Below are 23,727 nucleotides of genomic sequence, written 5' to 3'. Positions count from 1 at the left end.
AGAATGAATAAGTTAGGTGGAATGCTTTGATCTAAAGAGCACAACATTCTTAGCCACATACAACGCCCCCTCAACCCAGCCGGTACATTGCGATGCATTTGTTTGTGAGCATGTGATGCATTTGTTGCAGATTTGCCTTCATGAGGGTTTATAAATTGTATGTATTCCAATTGCTCAGTGTGAGAATGAACCAGTGTTTTGGCACTTCATACAGTGAGTGGAAGCGAGTTATGACCCCCAGGTCCCCCTGAGCGCTCAGTCTGATTCAGCCTCTCAGCTTCACTGATGTGATCACCCCTTCAGCAACACAGAGAGCAAACACGACACCGGGTGTGGGTATTGGTGTTTGGTGTGCGCGCGTGTCTGTGTGTGCGTGCGTGTATATGTGTGTGTGGTAAAAAAATAGGTGGGTAATTGCTGATTGACGTTTAAGGTGAATCTAATGCTCCCTATATTTTGCATGCACACACCACTGGCCTTATCCACACACAGCCATTGAGAAAACCACATCAAATATTTACACTGGTAATCTTTCTAATACTATGGGTATGTAAAATGGTCCAGGGTAGTAAAGCATGACATCTCCCCATCCTCTCTCTCTGCTCTCCAGGGCTTGAGCATAGACCGCATCTGCTCTAAAACTATTTTCCAAGGATGCTACAATCCTTCTACACCCAGAAAACGATTTATCTTCGGGCTGGATAATATGGAATAAAGTCGACATACTGTAACTTTGTGTTATAATCTTATTGATATTTGTTACAAAACACTATTATAAAAAAGGATAGAACGGTTTCATCCCAAAGCAGTCTACAAATCAACCACAAACAAATGCAAAAACACAATATCACAACATATCTCATTAACTCCTGATAAGCCTTCTTAACCACCCACCCACCCACCCCACCCCACCCACCCACCCACCCACCCACCCACCCACCCACCCACTAACCCACCCACCTCTCTCTCTTTCTTTCTACGTCTCTCTTTCTCTCTCTCTGTCTCTCACACTGACACACACACACATGCATTCACACACGCACACGAATACACACACACCTTTACACACAAACTTCGTCACGTGCATCCTGTATGTCTTGAGGTTAATTACCCAGAATTGCCCAATTGGGATGAGCTCTCCTGTTTCTACTGGGGTCCTTCACTGCTCGGCCCCTGCCCTGGTGCTCCCTCCCTGTGGGCACGGTGACGGGGCCGCTCCAGGGGTTGCTGCTGACCCCTTCCTCTGCAAGAGACGCGCTACATTCAGGACCAAAGGGTGAATAGAGCTCACAGTTCAATGGACCAGGGGAGAGGGGACAAGCCACACTCAGAGGGTAAAAAGGACATGTCAGAGAGAGGAAAGTCACTGGGCGGGCAAAGGGAAAGGAGTTAACGAGGAATAAAGCTTGCTTAGGTTAGTGGAAGGTTTGGGACAGTACAAAGGAGAAGAGGGGAGGTTTTGCAATGGGCAGAATTTTGCTCAGGGAGTATAGTTCTTAAAGATAGCTGGTTGACAACAGACTGTTTCTGGTTAAGCTGGTAGCACCAAACACAAGGAAAGATGCTATGCCCAGGGTACTGCTCCATTAATTATGTTACATAACATGAGATATAGGTCTATGGCGACTACACAGGTATGTGTAGCATCTTTGCAATTTCTATTTCTATTTTGAACTCTCACAACAATACCCACTCACAATACTCACACTCATATCCCACTCATAAGTTGTTGATATACGGTACCTGGTGGCAAAGTAAAGAGTGGTAATACTACAATGCTAGCTAGATCTACTTTGGGTTTTCTAAAGCTAGGCAGCTTCAGTTATTCTCACATTCCAGCTCAGGCTTCATCCGTATTATGACTGTGGATATTGCTCGTCCACCGGCTGCTAACTCTTGCAGGATTGTAACTGCGAGCGGCTAGTTGAATGCTGAACTCTTCATTGAGACAATGCTGAGACATCAATCGTTGGCGAGTCAGTGCCACAAGATGCCCAATATGTCAAAGCCTCAGACGAGGCATGGAAAAAGGACTCCCTGTGACAGCCCTTCTTCGGTGGATGCTAGCTCTGAAGAAGCACCAGCATGGTTCAGAATGGAGATGGACAAGGGTTTAACAAAGATCCAAGAGACACTTTCTGAACGCCTCAGCAAAATTGATGTGCTGGTGGATAAACTCCACGAAGACCAGAAAGTCACAAAGGGACGAGTGACAAAGTTAGAAAAAGACCAAGCTGACCACCAGGCTGCCATCCTGGACGTCCGCGAGGACATGGTCCCAAAAATACAAGAAGTTGAAAGACGCCATCTCTAAACTCGAGGATGAATTTGATTATTATGAACATTTCCAAAGGCGCTCAAATTTGAGACTTCAAGGTTTCCCGGAGGCCGTGGAGGGAATAGACGCCATCTCCTTTCTACAGGAATGGATTCCCAAAATTCTGGATCTACCCCCTTCTGCGCACCCACAGGAAAACGAGAGGGCCCAGGCGGCTGCCTGGCCAGGTTGCACCCAGGGCATTTGTCATGACATTTCTACGGTACCAGGACACTGTTCGCATCCTCTCTGCTGCCCGTGCAAAGGGAGAGCTCAAGTACGGAGATGCCAGAATCATGATCTTTCCGGATCTCTCTCCCACACTACACAAGAGGAGGATGGCTTTCTACCTACTGAAGAGACTTCTGTGTCAGGCTGGCTTGGCATACGGCATGCGCTACCCGGCAACTTTGTGGATCGAAACCAAGAATGGTGAGCACACATTTGACTCTGTGAAGACGGCTGAAACATACATGAGGAAAGAACTCCCTGACTTGTTCACGTCTACTATATCATGAGGAACTGTCTTTTGAACTTGGATACAGTGGATAGTGAACTGCTAGAACATGAGGAAACCACGAAATGACTCATATGATTGACTGGCTAGCGCGATAATGACTGGCTCGGTATCGTTGGATCATTGCTAATGTTGGCTGTGCTATTTAACTAGCTTGCTAAGTTTACAAGGGTACAACTATAGCTACAGCCACACTATGCCAAGTAGTTACATTTTTGCTGTATACTTTTATTTGAGCATAGAGGTCCAGTCAGGTTTGGTTAAATAGTTATGTGGCTTTTGACTGGGTTTCAAGCCTAACTATGTTGTTTACATTACTTCAGCGAATTTTAGCTACTATTACGTTTGCTGACTTGTTTATTGTTAGAGATGTATGCTAGCATTAGTGATACCGTAGCAGGGATAAACTACTCACTGGCTGGCCGCCTAACTGCCAGCTAGCTGATCGCTTTACAGTTGTGTATGTGCGTACATGTGTATATGTAATATTTTTGAGGGGAGGATGAACTCAGGAGGATGGTGAATGTTTATCTACTTATCCCTATTTGATATTTGAGGGATGATAGTTATCGTCTGGTAAAGGTTTTCATTTATTCATCATAGCTTGATGTCTTTTTTCCTGTGCTGCTTGGGTGCGTTTGTGGTCACCGCTTTTGTCGCGGCGTGGCACAGGTTTCAGGGCGCATTGGGGAATGCCGATTGGCTGACATATGGGTGTGCGGGTAGGCTCTGTTGGTGACTATGAATGCTTCCTCTGTTTTTGTTGTTGTTGTTGTTGTTGTTGAGATATGCTCAAGTGGGGCTAAATAGTTCGGTCATTATTGTTGCCAATGTTTGTCGCTTTGATTCAAATTGTATTTTGTTCCTCGACTAACAATATTTTCATGTTACAAGGAACAGTCAATGCACTTCTAATGCCATATACATATAATTTAGAATGAACCTAATTCGAGCGATGCTAGCATAGCAGGTACATCTAGCTTAAAGACTAGCGTCTAAGGATATGGGTTCTTTAACTCCCTCAGTTGGGGAGGGGGTTTGGTGGGTTTGTGGTAGGGTCAGGGAATTAGCTCACGAGAGGTTTACTACTTTATACTTTCATAATTTCATTTTGGACAAGTTGTATACACTCAATGCAATTTTGTTTCCATATTTTTCCTTATTTCTTATTTTCTTTAAAGATGTCGGCACCTAATACCTATATATTTATGACACTTAACATTAGGAGAACGATATGCCTAGTCAAGCGCAAATGCATTCTGAATGATTTAAGGGAGCTTAAGGTTGATATAGGTCTTCTTCAGGAGATACACCGGACTGACTTTGAGCATGATAAACTGAAGAGAGAGTGGGTGGGTCAAGTGTACTATTCATCTTTCACCTCTCGGACAAGAGCGGTGGCCATACTCATTAATTAGCATTGCCCCTTTCAGATACAATCTCAGAATAAAGACACAGGGGATAGGTGTGTGATCATTCAAAGTTTCGTTAACACTGAGCCCATTACCATTGTGAATGTGTATGGGCCTAACCATGATGTTCCTACATTTTACCAAGACATCTTTTTGAAGTTAACGTGCCCATCATCAGAGATAATAATGGCAGGGGATTTTAACTTCGTACTGGACCCTTCCAGTGATAGATCTTCCTCTAATAGTATCAACCTCACACAGGCAGCTAAAATGTTAAAAGCAGAAATGAAAGATTTTGGACTTGTAGAATTATGGAGATTTCACAAACAAAAGGTTAAGGAAAACTAATTTTACTCCCCTGACCAAAATAGTTACTCTAGAACTGACATATTTCTTATTCCTGCAGCCAAGGGAAGTTCAACTACTGGGTGCAAGTATTTACTAAGATGTATATCAGATCATTCTGCTCTGCTGGCTTCAGGACCAGTCAGTAAAACACAACCACCCTCAAGAAGGTGGGGCGGCAGGTAGCCTAGTGGTTAGAGTGTTGGACTTATAGCCGAAAGGTTGCAAGTCAGTTTGGCAAGTCGGTTATGACATCTACTTTGTGCATGACACAAGTAATTTTTCCAACAATTGTCTACAGACAGATTATTTCACATATAATTCACTGTATCACAATTCCAGTGGGTCAGAAGTTTACATACACTAAGTTGACTGTGCCTTTAAACAGCTTGGAAAATTCCAGAAAATGGCTTTAGAAGCTTCTGATAGGCTAATTGACATCTTTTGAGTCAATTGAAGGTGTACCTGTGGATGTATTTCAAGGCCTATCTTCAAACTCAGTGCCTCTTTGCTTGACATCATGGGAAATCAAAAGAAATCAGCCAAGACCCCAGAAAAAAATTGTAGACCTCCACAAGTCTGGTTCATCCTTGGGAGCAATTTCCAAACGCCAGAAGGTACCACATTCATGTGTACAAACAATAGCATGCAAGTATAAACACTATGGGACCACGCAGCTGTCATAACGCTCAGGAAGGAGACGCGTTCTGTCTCCTAGAGACGAACGTACTTTGGTGCGAAAACTGCAAATCAATTCCAGAACAATAGCAAAGGACCTTGTAAAGATGCTGGAGGAAACAGGAACAAAAGTATCTATATCCACAGTAAAACGAGTACTATATCGACATAACCTGAAAGGCCGCTCAGCAAGGAAGAAGCCACTGCTCCAAAACCGCCATAAAAAGCCAGACTACCGTTTGCAACTGCACATGGGGACAAAGATTGTACTTATTGAAGAAATGTCCTCTGGTCTGATGAAACAAAAATAGAAATGTTTGGCCATAATGACCATCGTTATGTTTGGAGGAGAAAGGGGAGGCTTGCAAGCCGAAGAACCACATCCCAACCATGAAGCACGGGGGTGGCAGCATCATGTTGTGGGGGTGCTTTGCTGCAGGAGGGACTAGTGCACTTCACAAAATAGATGGCATCATGAGGTAGGGAAATTATGTGGATATATTTAAGCAACATCTCAAGACATCAGTCAGGAAGTTAAAGCTTGGTCGCAAATGGGTCTTCCAAATGGACAATGACCCCAAGAAAACTTCCAAAATTGTGGCAAAATGGCTTAAGCAAGGAGGCCTGCAAACCTGACTCAGTTACATCAGCTCTGTCATGAGGAATGAGCCGAAATTCACCCAACTTATTGTGGGAAGCTTGTGGAAGGCTACCCGAAACGTTTGACCCAAGTGAAACAATTTAAAGGCAATGCTACCAAATACTAATTGAGTGTATGTAAACTTCTGACCCACTGCGAATGTGATGAAAGAAATAAAAGCTGAAATAAATAATTCTCTCTACTATTATTCTGACATTTCACATTCTTAAAATAAAGTGGTGATCCTATTTGATCTAAGACAGGGAATTTTTACCATGATTAAATGTCAGGAATTGTGAAAAACTGAGTATAAATGTATTTGGCTAAGGTGTATGTAAACTTCCGACAACTGTATACTGAGATCATGTGACAGATTATGTGACACTGAGATTGCACACAGGTGGACTTTATTTGACTGATTATGTGACTGGTTTCACTGGTTTCTGGTTTCACCAGATCGTACTTAGGGGCTTCATAGCAAAGGGGGAGAATACATATGCACACACCACCTTTCCGGTTTTCTTTTGTTGAATTTTTGAAACAAGTAATTTTTTAAATTTCACTTCACCAATATTTTGTATATGTCCATTACATGAAATCCAAATAAAAATCCATCGAAATTATAGGTTGTAATGCAACCGAATAGGAAAAACGCCAAGGAGGATGAACACTTTTGCAAGGCACTGTAAATATTCCCACATTTGTAAAATGTAACACTCATATCAACATATTTTTTTAGCACCAATAGCAACTCTGCTTCCCCTTCATTTTATAGGAAGCTCTCCTTGCATATCTGAGGGGGCAAAAAATACCCTTTAGTTCAGGTGCTCGTAAGATGTATAAGGCTCAAGTAGATTCGTTGGAGAAAGAAATTAGAGATCTGGAAAATGAACATAGTTTAATTAACATTTGATGACTCAACTCCACAAAAATGTGACTCAAAGCGATTGGAATATAACACCCTGATGACCCACAAAGCGGAAAACTCTCTTAGGAGAACAAAGCAAAACTACTATGAACATGGAGATAAAGCAGGAAAGTTGCTTGCTTGGCAAATAAGGCGAGAGGAAGCTAGTAGAGCTATTGGCTCTATTAAGCTGCCCAATAACACAGTTGTTCACAGTCCTGAGAAAATTAATCTAGTCTGTAGGGAGTTTTAAGAAACATTGTATAAGTCTGAAGGTGATGCCCCTGCCACAATGCATGAGTTTTTGAACAAACTCAATTTACAAACTTTAACTGATGAGGATTGAGAGCACTTGGAGAAAGAGATTACATCCGAGGAAATTATGGAATCCATTTTCAATATTGCCGGGGGAAAATCACTAGGGTTAGACAGATTCCCTATTGAATTCTATTGATCCTTTTTACCCAAACTAATTGAGCCTCTTTGCAATATGTTTAATTATGCCAGAGACAGGATTGCTCCCAAACACAATTGTACAGGCACTGATCACAGTTTTGTTAAAACCTGGGAAAGATCCTCTGCTTTGTGGGTCGTGTAGACCAATATCTTTATTAAACACTTCATATAAGATTCTTGCAAAACTCATAGCTCTTAGACTAGATAAGGTTCTTCTTGACTTGGTTGATATGGACCAAACAGGCTTTGTAAGAACCGCTCATCTGCTGATAATAACAGAAGATTATATAATATTTATGTAGAAAATTACCAAGAACCTGTAGTGGCGGCTTCTTTAGATGTGGAAAAAGCTTTTGACCGCATTGAATGGGGCTACATGTTTGAAGTTTTACAGAGGATGAATATTGGCCCTAAGTATGTAGGTCTGATTAGATTACTGTACAAATATCCAGTAGCTCAGATCCTGACTAATGGAAATGTTCCTCACAGTTCTCTCTATCACGTGGCACAAGACAGGGTTGTCCCGCTTGTCCTCTCCTTTTTTCTTTGGCTATAGAGCCACTGGCAGAAGCTTTTAGATCTCATCCATTCATTCATGGTGTTCGTATAGGTGGGCGTGAACATCTGGTCTCCCTATATGCTGATGACATTTTGCTTTACCTCAATAAATCAGAAATTTCACTCCGATCATTAGTTGACATGCTGAAAGAATATGGGACCTTTTCAGGATATAAAGTAAACCTATCGAATAGTTAAATTCTGCCTTTTAACAGGGCAACTATGCAGAACCCAATATTAGACAAGCTGTTTTCTTGGAGACCTCAGAAAATGACATATCTTGGATTGCAAATTTCTTCTGAAATTATTAAGACACAACTGAACTATACTCCACTTCTCAAAAAAGGTTGTGAAAAATTGGATAGATGGCAGAAATGAGCAAATTCTCTTACTGGTTGGGTCAATTGTGTAAAGATGAATATATCAAACCTTGCAGTTTCCTATTCACAAAGTTTTTTTCAGTCAACTTCATATGAACGTTTCTTAATTTCTGTTGATAGGGAAACCCCCCAGAGTGAAACTCACAACTTTATCCATACCATCCTGTGAGGACTTACTTTTCCTGAATTCCAGTTTACTGGGCATCTCAGTTAAAGGCTGAGTGGATATGGCAAAATACAACAAGTTCACCCTCTTGGAGACAGATAGAGGAAGTGTCTGACCCTTGCTATATTGGCATCTATACCTTATATTCACCCACCTAAAGCTTTGCTAGGTCTCATAAACAACCCTTTCATAAAAAACACTTTAAATATATGGATTGAAGTCTGTAACCAAACAGAAGGGCATAAACCCAGAAGGGCATAAACCCAGCAAAGTAAGAAATGTCCTCTCACTGTCAACTGCGTTTATTTTCAGCAAACTTAACATGTGTAAATATTTGCATGAACATAACAACATTCAACAACTGAGACATAAACTGAACAAGTTCCACAGACATGTGACTAACAGATATGTCCCTGAACAAAGATGGGGGGGTCAAAATCAAAAGTAAAAGTCAGTATCTGGTGTGGCCACAAGCTGCATTAAGTACTGCAGTGCATCTCCTCGTCATGGACTGCACCAGATTAGCCAGTTCTTGCTGTGAGATGTTACACCACTCTTATACCAAGGCTCCTGCAAGTTCCCGGACATTTCTGGGGAGAATGGCCCTAGCCCTCACTCTCCGATTCAACAGGTCCCAGACGTGCTCAATGGGATTGTGATGTGGGCTCTTCGCTCGCCCTGATATTCCTGTCTTGCAGGAAATCACGCACAGAATGAGCATTATGGCAGGTGGCATTGTCATGCTGGAGGGTCATGTCAGGATGAGCCTGCAGGAAGGGTACCACATGAGGGAGGAGGATGTCTTCCCTGTAACGCACAGCTTAGAGATTTCCTGCAATGACAACAAGCTCAGTCCGATGATGCTGTGACACACCGCCCCAGACCATGACGGACCCTCCACCTCCAAATCGATCCCGCTCCAGAGTACAGGCCTCAGTGTAACGCTCATTCCATCGACGATAAATGCGAATCCAACCATCACCCCTGGTGAGACAATCCCGTGACTCGTCAGTGTAGAGCACTTTTTGCCAGTCCTGTCTGGTCCAGCGACGGTGGGTTCGTGCCCATAGGCGACGTTGTTGCCAGTGATGTCTGGTGAGGGCCTGCCTTACAACAGGCCTACAAGCCCTCAGTTCAGCCTCTCCCAGCCTATTGCGTACAGTCTGAGCACTGATGGAGGGATTGTGCGTTCCTAGTGTAACTCGGGCAGTTGTTGTTGCCATCCAGTACCTGTCCCGCAGGTTTGATGTTCGGATGTACCAATCCTGTGCAGGTGTTGTTACACATGGTCTGCCACTGCGAGGACGATCAGCTGTCCATCCTGTCTCTCTGTAGCGATGTCTTAGGCGTCTCACAGTACGGATATTGCAATTTATTGCCCTGGCCACATCTGCAGTCCTCATGCCTCCTTGCAGCATGCCTAAGGCACGTTCACGCAGATGTGCAGGGACGCTGGGCTTTCTTTCTTTTGGTGTTTTTCAGAGTCAGTAGAAAGGCCTCTTTAGTGTCCTAAGTTTTCATAACTGTGACCTTAATTGCCTACCGTCTGTAAGCTGTTAGTGTCTTAACGACCGTTCCACGGGTGCATGTTCATTAATTGTTCATGGTTCATTGAACAAGCATGGGAAACAGTGTTCAAACCATTTACAATGAAGATATGTGAAGTTATTTGGATTTTTACGAATTATCTTTGAAAGACAAGGTCCTGAAAAAGGGCAGTTTCTTTTTTTTCTGAGTTTATACATCAACAAACACCATTCTATCATAATATCTTACCCAAAGCCCTAGAGAATGTATTGCATTGTCTTGGTTTAACAAAGGAATTAAAACATTTGGTAATCTGTATAGAGAAAGTGAACTACTATCCTTTCAACAACTGGCATCTCATTTTCAGTTACCTCAAACTCATTTCTTCAAGTACCTACAGGTTAGGCACTATAGTGCCACCCATCAGGGAGGTAGGATTCAGTCCATGAGTAAACCTATAACTGATAAACTGTGGCTGGAGAGGGGTAAAGGGGTGAAAGGTTTCATTTCTTACATGTACTCTAGCCTTCAAGCTCTTCTGGGGAACGATGAAGCTCTGAAGACTTGCTTGAAATGGCATAATGACCGTGGTCTCATTTTTGAGGATGAAATGGGGAAATCTCTTTGTAGATGCTCAGCGCCTTTCATTTAACAGAAGGCAGAAGTTGATGCAATTCAATATTTTACAAAAGGTCTACTTTACACTAGAGAGACTGTATAAGATCAATTCTAAATATTACAAATGTTGCCCAAGGTGTAAAATGGGGGTGGGCACACGTATGCATATGTTTTTGTCCTGCCCTGAACTAAGAAATTATTGGAAGACATTATTCAGATCTTATCACAGGTCCCTAATATGATGGTACCACTAGAACCTTCCCTTATTTTTCTTGGAGATGACTCTCTTCTACAAGTTAATATTGGTAGCAGAACCGGATTCATAAAATTGGCAGTCAATGCAGCCAATAAATGCATAGCTATTATATGGAAGAGTGACACTCTGCCAAGCAAGCAGATGTGGCTAAAAGAACTAACTTCCTATATTCCCATCTGAAAAAATAACATACAATTTACATAATAAACACTTTGAATTCACTGATGTCTGGAGTGACTTTCAGCAGTTTCTAGAGTCATCACCTTAGCTGCCCCTTTATTACTTTCTTCATTAATGTATTACTATTATTATTATTTGTTTTTGCATTGAATAATTAATTTTCTAGCATTGAATGTGAAGGTCATGTGGTGCGGATAATCATTGAAGCTAATACCAGTAGAGGGGAGGGATGGGTTTTGCACGATGTGCTCCCATGTAGCATGGTGTTTTAGGTAGGTGGAAGGAATTACGGGGCTTTATCTGTGTCATATTTTGCTGATTGTAAAAAAAAAATTGAATAAATATATTGTAAAAAAAAAAGAAGATTCAACCAAAAAGACCAGGGAGGTTTTGCAATGCCTCGCAAAGAAGGGCACCTAAAAAAAGTGGTCTAAGGCACTGCATCGCAGTGCTAGCTGTGCCACTAGAGATCCTGGTTCGAGTCCAGGCTCTGTCGCAGCCGGCCATGACCGGGAGACCCATGGGGCTTACCGTCTAAAGACTCACAGCTGTAATCGCTGCCAAACGTCATCTATTGACTCAGGAATACTTATGTAAAATATTTCTGTATTTAATTTTTTATAAGTTAGCAAAAATGTATAAAAACATGTTTTCATTTTTTCATTATAGGGTTTTGTGTGTAGATGTGTGAGCAAAATATTGAATCCAATTTAAATTCAGGCTGTAACATACCCAAATATGGAATAAGTCAAGGGGTATGAATACTTTCTGAAGGCACTGTAGTTATTTTAAGGTGACTATTTTCAACACAAAAAAGCAAGTAATAGAATATTTAATCAGTGATGTAAGGGATCTTTGCAAGAGGGAGGGAATATGATTTCATTGGTCCTCAACTCACGGCTCAGACACTTCATTCAGGATAAGTGGAGTTACCCCTGAGTTAGCCTGACCCAGAGCAGGTTAGTACTGAGGGATTCATTGCCATAGAAATGTACCTGGCTAAAAGGTGAGCCACATTTGTGTGACCGGTTATCCCAAGTTGAACTCAGAGTTGACCAAAGTTACCTCGCAAACTCCTCGAACCTGATTTGTATTATAGGACTCAGGAAATCAGGGGGTTTACTGTAATTTATACTTTCAACAAAAGTAAGACATGTATGGATAACATCCACATTATTTAGCCTACAAATGCCAGCTCACGATTGTCTGGTAATTTGGTAAGTATACATTCAATTGATGGATTTACACTAACTAAACCCAAATGGAAGATCTGAAGATGTCATACCCTGATCTGTTTCACCTGTCTTTGTGTTTGTCTCCCCACCCCTCCAGGTGTCGCCCATCTTCCCCATTATCCCCTATGTATTTATACCTGTGTTCTCTGTTCGTTTTGTTCGTGAAATCTACCAGCATTTGTTCCCCTGCTCCTGCCTGTTTCTTGCTCCTGTTTCCTAGTCCTTCCCGGTTTTGACCATTCTGCCTGCCCTGACCCTGAGCCTGCCTGCCGTCCTGTACCTTACCCTACCTTACTGGATTATTGACCCCTGCCTGCCCTGACCCTGATACTGCCTGCTGTTCTGAACCCTTTGCACCCTCTCTGGGTTATTGACCCCTGCCTGCCTTTGACCTGTCGTTTGCCTGCCCCTGTTTAAGGAATAAACGTTTGTTTCTTTGACACTGTCTGCATCTGGGTCATACCTTAAACGTGATAGAAGATGAGACAGCCTATAAGGAGGAGGTCAGAGACCTGGCAGTGTGGTGCCAGGAAAACAACCTCTCGCTCAATGTGAGCAAGACAAAGGAGCTGATCATGGACTACAGTAAAAGGAGGCCCCCATTAACATCGACAGGACTTAAGTGGAGCGGGTCGAGAGTTTCAAGTTCCTCGGTGTCCACACAACAAACTATCATGGTCCAAACAAGACAGTTGTGAAGAGGGCACGACAACACCTTTTCCCCCTCAGGAGACTGAAAAGATTAGGCATGGGTCCCCAGGTCCTCTAAAAGTTATACAGCTTCAACAATGTAGCTTCAGCAGTATAACAACTGCTCGGCATCTGACAATAAGGCGCTACAGAGGGTAGTGTGTAGGGCCCAGTACATCACTGGGGCCAAGCATCCTGCCATCTAGGACCTGTATAATAGAAGGTGTCAGAGGAAGGCCCAAAAAATTGTCAAAGAATCCAGTCACCCAAGTCGTAGACTGTTCTCTCTGCTACCGCACGGCATGCGGTACCGGCACGCCAAGTCTAGAACAAAAAGGCTCCTTAACGGGCTCTACCCCAAAGCCATAAGACTGCTGAACAACTAAACTAATCAAATGGCCATCCCCCTTTGTTTTTACACTGCTGCTACTCGCTGTTTATTATCTATGCATAGTCACTTTACAAATGACCTTGAATAACCTGTACCCCCGCACATTGACACTGACATTGACTCGGTATCCTCTGTATGTAACCTTGTTATTGTCATGTAAATTTATTGTGTTGCTTTTTGATTGATTCGATTTTTTTACTTTAGTTTATTTAGTAAATATTTTATTAATTATATTTCTTGAACTGCATTGTTCGTTAAGGGCTTATAAGTAAGCATTCCATGGTAATGTCTATGCCTGTTGTAACAAATAACATTTGATTTGGAAATTAGAATGTGAAAAATTCTAATCTATGTATCAATGTCCTCATTTAACATCCTTGAGATCAAGAATGGCACAAAGCCAAAAACAGCTGGATACTGGAGAGATGTATATTTTCATGGACGTTTTCCAGGAAAGTTTCTTGACTAAAACTGTTATTAAAAGTGGGGGTGTTCTCTCGAGACTAGTGCTGCAGCACAAACGCCGTGTACAGTCAAAAGACTGCTAATATTACCAGCCATAACTGTATTGTTAGGGGATCGGAAAAAACACAATCAGTCAATGGGAAATATCATTATACTCATGGGTAATGTAATTCTTTTTAGGGCAATATCAGTCTAAATATTACAAATAGGGAGGTTCAAGATCCTCGTAAGACATCACATTAAAATGGAGGGATGTATTGCAAAAGGAAATTGCAAAACGGCATTATACTGGGAAAGTTGGGTTAATGTGTGTAACGGTTTTCTTCCAGGGGTGAAGGAGAGGACCAAAGTGCAGCGCGGCTAGTGTTAAACATGTTTAATAAAGAACAAGTGAAACACTACAAACAACAATACAAAATAACAAATGTGCAAAAACCGACACAGACCTATCTGGTGCAGACAATCACAGAGACAGGAAACAAACACCCACAAAAACCCAACACAAAACAAGCCCCCTATATATGATTCTCAATCAGAGACAACGATTACCATCTGCCTCTGATTGAGAACCCACACTAGGCTGACATAGAAACAGACAAACTAGACACACAACATAGAATTCCCACCCAGCTCACGTCCTGACCAACTAAACACATACAAAACAACAGAAAACAGGTCAGGAACGTGACAATGTGGATGAAAATCCAGCACTTGCAGAAAGAGTAAATTAGGACTACATGTATAATTATTTAACTACCTGTACCGTACATGTGAGCGAAAATAGTTCTAAGTAGCAGTCAAAGTATTGTTGTCCGTTACTTTTCTCCAATCAGGAGAGGGGTGGTAGGGTTGACTTTAATTTATAAATATAAAATAAGGGGTTTAGAATTAATGCAAACAATTAAATTGATAGAACTCACATTCTTTCTCCAAAATTAAAGCTGATCTACCACTAAAAACAAAACATTAAATCATGATTAGAAGAGTCACAGACACACAGACAAACCAGTACCTCCCTCTCGGAGCTGCACCCTTAAAAAGGGTTAAACATCTACATGTACACTATATATACAAAAGTATGTAGACACCCCTTCAAATTAGCGGATTTGGCTATTTCAGCCACACAGGTGTATAAAATCGAGCACACAGCCATGACATCTTCATAGAAAAACATTGGCAGTAGAATGGCCTTACTGAATAGTTCAGTGACTTTCAACGTGGCACAGTCATAGGATGCTACCTTTCCAATAAGTCAGTTCGTCAAATTTCTGCCCTGCTAGAGCTGCCCTGGTAAACTGTAATTGCTGTTATTGTGAAGTGGAAACGTCTAGAAGCAACAACGGCTCAGCTGCCAAGTGGTAAGCCACACAAACTCACAGAACGAGACCGCCGAGTGTTGAAGAGTGTAGCGCGTTGATATCGTCTGTCCTCGGTTGCAACACTCACTACCGAGTTCCAAACTGCCTCTGGAAGCAATGTCAGCACAAGAACTGTTAGCCGAAAGATTCATGAAATGGTTTCCAGCCGCACAGAAGCTTAAGATCATGCACAATGCCAAGTGCTGGCTGGAGTGGTGGAAACGCGTTCTCTGGAGTGATGAATCACGCTTCCCCATCTGGCAGTCCTACGAATGGATCTGGGTTTGGTGGATGACAGGAGAATGCTACCTGCCGAATGCATAGTGCCAACTGTAAAGCTTGGTGGTGAAGGAGGAATAATGGTCTTGGGCTGTTTTTCATAGTTCAGGCTAGGCCCCTTAGTTCCAGTGAAGGGAAATCTTAACGCTATAGCATATAATGACATTGTAGACTACTCTGTGCTTCCAACCTTGTGGCAACCGTTTGGGGAAGGCCCTTTCCTGTTTCAGCATGACAATGCCCCTGTGCACAAAGCGAGGTCCATACAGAAATGGTTTGTCGAGATCCGTGTGGAAGAACTTGACTGACCTCAACCCCATCAAACTCCTTTGGGATGAATTGGAATACAGACTGCGAGCCAGGCCTAATCGCCCAACATCGGTGCCCGACCACACTAATGTTCTTGTGGTTGAATGGAAGCAAGCCCCTGCAGAAATGTTCCAACATCTAGTGGAAAGCCTTCCCAGAAGAGTGGAGGCTGTTATAGCAGTGATTTTGGAATGAGATATTCGACGAGCAGGTGTCCACATACTTTTAGTCATGTACTGTATGTACTTAAAGGTCTTGCCCATCCAAGAAAGGTATCCTATGATACAGTATGTACGCCTTTGCATAATAATCAATTGAATCCTAACCAATGAAAAAAAAAATATTGTACCAAACAACTACAATAGACCTTTTTTGTATGAAGCCAGTGAATATTTCATCAAACATGGTTACTCACGACATCTATCTGACTTTATACTGACACCTCACTGTTTGTGGTATGGATAATTGGCATGCATCTGGGCAGAAAAGCAATAGATGAAGTTGGCACATGTGGCGCCCCTGCTGATTCGAGCTGTCAGAAGCGTTGATTAACTGTGATGAATCACTCTCCCACTTTATATCCAATCAGAAACCTCCCAGGAGGACTCCATTCTGGTCACCTTTAACTAAATTATTTTTTGGCTGCATAGAGCTAGCGGCAGGCACAAGGCTGCAACCTGATGCTGCTGTTAGCATTATTCTGCCATTAAGCTGCAGCTGTGAGAGTAATGTCTGGAACGGTGTCTGTGTATTAAGCAGCTAAAGCCCCTCGACCTGTGGCTAAATCCTCCGTGTGACTTGGAAGGACAGCTATGGACTTTTGGATGAAAGTCAAACAGACAGACAACAACAGACATCCAGGAAGTTATGTGGTATTTGAAGGAGTATTAAAAACCTTCATTGAGATCTAATATTATAATCAATCCCTACAGCAGCGTTCCCCAAACTAGGATTCGCCTGATTTGGAAATGGGGTCGCAAGAGAAACTTGTCCTTGGTTCATAGAACCGAATCGTTAAGTCCATAACTTCCGGTAGCCACGAGATGCAATTGTAAAAAACTGAGCGGTTTCTGTTGTCTTCCTACAAATGTGGCTTTTTAACAGTTTCATCTGCTGAAAGATAAGACTCTGAGGATCACATCCATGTCTTGTGTTTCCCTCTACAATGCCCACAAGGACTCATTAGAACAGAGTGGGCAAGACCAGGCACTTAATCAGACTGGGGGGAAAGGAACATTATCAATGATGATGTTCTTTTCTACACAGAAGGTCACACAAAATTATTGCCTGAGTATCTTTTGAACTTCCCAATACCTTTCTGATACATTTCATTCACTTCAACACATGCTTCTTTAAGATTGAACTATTGTCCAAAAATGCTGTCAGACTGATTTGTAATAGACTGTCATAGCCCCAATTAAACATTGGCTTTTGATTACATTACATTCTTTACATGGTGGGGTCATGGTGCAAACATTTTTGGGAACCTCTGCCCTACATCTTCTAAGATGGCCACTGAGAATGGAGGAGTCAAGACAACCCTGTGGAGCTTCCCGACTCCTCCAGACCGATGTGCATTGTGGAACCGTATACCTGAGCTCCAGCAACATAGGGATTATCCTTTGATCCAGTCCAACAGAAGAGCTCGGGCGAAAAAACAAATCAATAGTTTTTTGTACTCACAGCCTCAGGTTTCTATTTTAACATGTCTGGCTATTGATTAGCTTTCAGATGAGAAGTCTCCCTACGACATTACACTCTAGGTGGATTTGGGAGTCTTTAGCGGAACAAAAAACCCTTGTAAGGTAGGAAGGAGGGAGCAAGGGAACTTTAACATAGAACTCCTATCTCAGTCAGTGCTCACTGAGGAGGCTGAGGCCACAACTCTGACAGATAGAGTACAGCTATACCCCGACATCAAAGGCCCAGGCTTGGCCTGTGATTGACACATCCTGACACAAACAGCCAGACGGTGGAAATGGAGCTGCTTTATCAAAGTAGCCATTTTAATGACATTTGTTTGTCAGGTGGCACAGGGAATATTGATATGGAAATGCTACCATCAAAGACATCTCCTTTTTATATTCTCTTTCTCTCACACAAACATTTTCAGTTGGGGAAAGTACAGAGTCAAACACCAAAGCAATAACATTGAGAGTGGTTTTGGTTGGTTGGTGGAATCTAGGGTTGGAGCTGTCATAATACTTCTCCCAACACATCATCAAGTGCAGAGGTACTCTTGAGTCCAAACAACACAAATACTGTTCTCTCCCATTCCTCTCCCTCCTCTCACTCTATAAGAACCCAAGTGGCAGTCTGTCCTCATACACCGCTGGACTCTGAGTTCATTATAAGAGTGGCATTCCAACAGCAGTGAGCTGTGTTGACAGGCTCTCAGCATCGTGTCAGTATGGGGATTTAAGGTGCTGTGTGGTCCATCGGCAAGGGTGGGACTACATGGGTTTTCACACATACACAGCTCAAAGACTTCAGAGAGAATCCTTTAAATGCTTTAAATGCCACTTTTGCATGTTTATGTGCTGACCTCATAATCATCATCATGATCTATCATCAGCTTAAACCACAAAAACATCATGGGGAAAGGTCATCTACAGGTCTTAGAAAATAATGGAGTGATATTGAAACTCATCTTTATTCATAGTAGTACTTCCCAGCTTTTTTTATGTCCTTATCCTTTTTTTCCCCTCTACCTCATCATATAGGCAATTTCAGTCCAGCCAGCCCATGCTGCACAGAAGACTCTGTTTTACATTTTGTGTCACATTTTTCCACGGGTTTCATTTTTCTTATTGGCGCACTGAACAGTAAATGACAATTGGCTGACATTTAAAAGGGGCTTTATCTACAGAGTGATTGTACCATAGCTATATCTCTGTGGCGATAAGCCAGACCATTTTGTAATTTTCACCAATTTCCTCAGTTTAAAACTACAGTACATCAACAACTCTTTTTGGTTTAGACTTTGAAGAGTCAACCTCCAATGTTATTCCACGCATACAGCAAACAAGCATTTTATTATTCTAGTTCTAAAAATCGGGGGGGAATATTTACATTGGTCAGTATGAGAGGCTCCAGACCAGTGAGTGTTCATGACTACGGTAATATGAAACTGTGCTGTGTATTCATCCATTTCCTCCACTGCTTGCCTCTTCAGCAGGGGCAAATGGTCTGTGAGTAATGCAAGTCCACTTGAATCTAGGAGAAATGGGCTCTCACTGCCTTCTCTATGCATCAGTGCATCACAAGATGGCAAACTGGTGGGCGGAAAAGGAACAATTTTATTGAATTCTCTTCCTCTATTTCTCCATTGCGTTCTTGCTTACGAGCACACACATGCAAACGCACACAAAGGAATGCACAAAATGAATTCGATGATCTGGTACTTCATCCATGAGCAGGTGCACTGTGGTGAACTCTACATGTAATTGAACAATGTGTGACTGTGTGCGTAAACCATTTACTTTCAAACATATTTAAAGAAGGGCACATCCCTTGAACGAGATGACTCACCATGTCTGTCTTATGACAGCAGTTGTGGGTTTTGTGACCATTGATACAGGAACTACTCCAAACTTAGTATGTTTCACCAATACCCTAGCCTGGCGCACAGACAACAGCATGGCACTTCTTGAGAATGAGAAGCAATGAGCTCTGCAGACAGCAGAAGCCCAGAAGTATTCAATGAGCCATTTAATAGAGTAAAACAGACATCAATACAGGTAGTTCCCACTGAAAGAGACGTAGGGTTTCTATGAGGAAATAGAGGGGGAAAGAAACAAGATGCACTGCTTGTATTAAAAGAAAAAGTAGAAAAATACAAAACTCAGCTCCAGCAAAGAAGCATGTTGTGGTCACTGATGAGATACATTTGCAATCTGCAGATTTCATTCGTGTTTCAAGATTTTGTAACTTATTTTTGCACTCATAGTATTCTCAATGTGAATTAAATGGCAAATATAGATCAAATCAAAATGAGATGATATGTTCTGTTCCTGGGATGTACACTCTACTGAAGTTTCTCATGTGGCAACTTCCACCACATTAAGAGACTGACTTACTCATACTTCAAAGTGACTCACCCTGACTCATCGTACGGCTAAAAGCATTCTATCTGCCTGGAGAAAATATTTGAAAATAATTAAATTAACTTAGAACTGTGTGCTGTGCACAAACATGTGTGTGTGTGTTTTTATGTGTGCACAAGTGTGTGTGTGTGTATGTTCATGCAATCACGCTCAGTGCTCTCCACATCCTCCTCACACATTTCAGCTGCTGTTCTAATACTATTCTATTATTTTCTCTTAATAACAATTAAGGACACCCAGTGTGCTTTAAGGCAGCTGTGTACCTTTATAAGCTTCACTGATATTGTTCCAGCTTTATGTCTGGTTTAGTCCTTCGGAGGCCTACAGTACCCAGAGTAGAGGTGGGAATAAGGACTGTAGGGCCTGGGGGTGTGTAGGAAAGATCAGGAATAAACCTCACTGTAATCAGGAGGGTGCATAGGAGAATGCCCAGAGTGTCACTGGAGATTATTAGGCTCAGGTCCCAAGCAGGGGCCAATTACAGATTCATTACATCTCACAATGCCTCCCTTTGTTCCTTACTATGAATCAGTCAGCTGATCTATGAGTCCTCTAAGCCTTACTGAGACAGCCGTGTTATAGGGCTGCCTGGGAGTAGGGGTTGTGAGAGGCACTGTGTTGACCTAAACATCTCTGACACCCGTCCTGTCTCCCCTCTCACCCTTATTGTCTCCTTCTCACACTGACTGGCCCATAAATCTCTCACGATGAGGTGGAATGGATGATCTGTGAGACCTGTCGCTAAGAAAGAAATGTGCAACCGTCAATCAACATAAAGAGCTTTTCAAAAGGGAATAAGAAGCACCTTCAGATTCTGAGAGCTTTCTCATAAATCTCTCAGGTTCTGGTAGCTCAGAGCGGAAAATGTCTGGGGCTGTTATATGCCTTAATATGAACTATGCTCCTAAGCGACAAATGGAGCATTGATGTTTGGCTGTATTCTAACTAACATATATAATGGCTTATGAGCCATTTCCCACTTTTCTGAAATTGGAGTCATTGTTCTGGAAACGTTATTTGGATATCTCTTATTTGCCCAAGGACTCTTCAAGTTTCTGCTGTTTATGTCTCGATCACCATTGATGACAAAATTGTCCCATTTCAAATGTGCTTATTTAACTAATCTCAGACTCTCGTATTTTCCATCACTAGCCACACAATATGCCACCTCACGCGCACTGGATGGGAGTTCCTCATAACAAAGACCAAGGCAAAGTCAGAAAGGCCACTATAGCATCAATGGATTGCGCCTATGTGATCGAAAATAAGGGAGAATATTGCCATCTAGAGGCGGCTCATAAACTACCAATGCGTAGATCGAATTGTTGACAACGATGTGCGATTTAAACACAGCCCAATAAACTATGCTCCAACGTGACGCATTTTTGTCATTTTACCAACTCCACACCACCACACTGTGTTGAGCTCTCATTGGACACTCAGAACTATAGATCTCCATGCAAGATCACTTACAATGGGCATGCATTTCATTGGGGCGAAATAGGGAAAGTGTGAGGATTGTAAAAATGTTTAAACACAATTCCACTAAGAACATGCACAGCCAGCATTTCATCTGTATACGTTCACAAAGAAGCCAGGCGTCCATCCATGAACTTCGCAATAAGTGGTACAATCGTAAACTCTTAATAAATCCATGTCCTTACCTGAAATAATGGGGGCCAGTCGGAACATGTCAGACAGCCGGCTATTCATGGTCTCGTAAGGAGAGTCCTCCAGGAAATCGTTCCCTGAAAGGAAAAATGAAATACAATGCGATTTTTAACATACTCTTGCAGTCTTAATAGGCATGTAAATGTTGCAGACAACCAGATACACTGAGAAAAAAACACAACATGTAAAGTGTTTTCTCTCAAATTTTGTGCACACATTTGTTTACATCCCTGTTAGTGAGCAATTCTCCTTTGCCAATATAATGCATCCATTAAACAGCATGATCATTACACAGGTGCACCTTGTGCTGGGGACAATAAAAGGCTATTCTAAAATGTGCAGTTTTGTCACACAACACATTACCACAGATGTCTCAAGTTTTGAGGGACCATCTAATTGGCATGCTGACTGCAGGAATGTCCACCAGAGCTGTTGACAGATAATTTAATATTCTGAAACAAAGCTGAAAATGTTCCTGTTCTTCCATGGCCTGCATACTCACCGGACATATCACCCATTGAGCATGTTTGGGATGCTCTGAATCAACATGAGTGTTCCAGTTCCCGCCAATATCCAGCAACTTCGCACAGCCATTGAAGAGGAGTGGGACAACATTCCACAGGCCACAATCAACAGCCTGATCAACTCAATGCAAAGGAGATCGGTCGCGCTGCATGAGGCAAATGGTGGGCACACCAGATACTGACTGGTTGTCTGATCCACATCCCTACTATTCCCAGTTATGTGAAATCTATAGCTTAGGGCCTAATGAATGTATTTAAATTGACTGATTTCCTTATATGAACTGTAACTCAGTAAAATCTTTGAAATTGTTGCATGTTGTGTTTATATTTTTGTTCAGTATAGCTAGATAGAAAGATTTAATTTAAAAAGCATGCACATGGGTTATTGTTTTCACTAAGTGTTTGTGAGCTACCATGGGCTGTGTTTTGACCTATCAGATCAGCTCTGAAAAAGATATGATGTGAAAAGATCTGATCTGATTGATCAAATGACCAGTTGGTGAAAAAAATATCAGAATTGGGCTGCCTGTCTAACAGCTACCTTTACACAGACAGCCAAATTCTGATATTTTTTCCACTAATTGGTATTTTGACCAATCACATCAGATCTTTTAACATCAGATATTCTTCAGAACTGATTGGTAAAAGGACCAATTAGTGAAAAAAAGATCAGAATTGGTCTGCCTGTGTAAACAGCCTAAAACAGCCATGCAAATACACATGGGATGGGTATCTGGGTCAGTCAATGTCCATGCTGCCCAACAACTCATTAGCCAACAGTTGATTAGGTATAGTGGTCAGTTGCACAACTGAGATCCCATTCTGCCCCACTGGCCACTGGGATTAAGCAGTACACTTTTTGTGTATGATCAACTCCAAGGTAATGAGTGCAAAGTTCCTTTACACTCGATTCATTCCAAGAGATGTCTTAAGGATATTACCTTTCCCAGAATGCACTGGCGGGAAAGTTTACGTACCTAATAATGTGGTGTTTTCTTACTGAATCGGTTTTTACTTTAGCAGTTTACATGGTCCATTAATACATTAGGCCTAATCATACAGCAGGTCTGGGATTTAAAAAATATACATTAACGTATAGACTTCTGACAATTATTGTGTGCTTGCTGGTGTTGTAGCCAACTGTAATGATAGTGCATACCCTGCAAAGTCTGATAGATTCCCCAATAGATGCGAAGGCAGTTCTTCTCTTTCTTCATGCCCCTTTTACACCTGCAGTTGTACAGGGGGCTCTGCTTGACTGCGTCTATGGCACTCCGACATTCGTCCTGCGCCTCCAGTCCGGCCACCATGCTAAAGTTTCTCTCCTTCCCTCCAGCAACGCACTGTCTCATTGTCCGATACTTGGTACTGCATCCTTGCTCCTTCATACACTGCTCACTCGCCTTGACACAATCGAGGCGGTTGGGACCAGAAAGAGCATTCTCCTGGGCATACAAAACATCTGTGGAGAGAATAAATAATTATAGACCTACTAATAATAATAATGTTTCTGTCGTGTATATGTTAAATATTGGAGACAATACGCGATTTAGTCACAATAAATATTCAGAGATTAAACTAAAAGCAGTTTTAGATATTAAAACATGTATTGTATTTTATTGCGCAACTCCATACAATTAAGGTAACAATAACGACAACACAAACATCTCATAGACTACTAGTCAAATACTAGCGTTCAATGCATATCATAGCCTATCAATTTGTGCAACAAAAAAATAAAT

The 23,727-nt window shown here is 42.0% G+C and overlaps 1 protein-coding gene across 1 annotated transcript in view; it reads right to left on the bottom strand.

The window, feature by feature from the left end:
* LOC129858377 (GDNF family receptor alpha-1-like) overlaps positions 1-23,727 on the bottom strand; it is a 102,316-nt gene that overhangs the window by 77,110 nt on the left and 1,479 nt on the right. The window contains exons 2-3 of the mRNA XM_055927557.1: positions 23,145-23,447; positions 21,455-21,538 (exon numbers count right to left, since the gene is read on the bottom strand). Coding sequence (XP_055783532.1) covers positions 21,455-21,538; positions 23,145-23,447 — 387 coding nt within the window. The remainder of the gene's footprint in view (positions 1-21,454; positions 21,539-23,144; positions 23,448-23,727) is intronic.

This window comes from Salvelinus fontinalis, chromosome 1 (assembly GCF_029448725.1).
Source record: "Salvelinus fontinalis isolate EN_2023a chromosome 1, ASM2944872v1, whole genome shotgun sequence".
Lineage (NCBI taxonomy): Eukaryota > Metazoa > Chordata > Actinopteri > Salmoniformes > Salmonidae > Salvelinus > Salvelinus fontinalis.
This window is presented reverse-complemented; position numbering and strand designations above follow the sequence as displayed.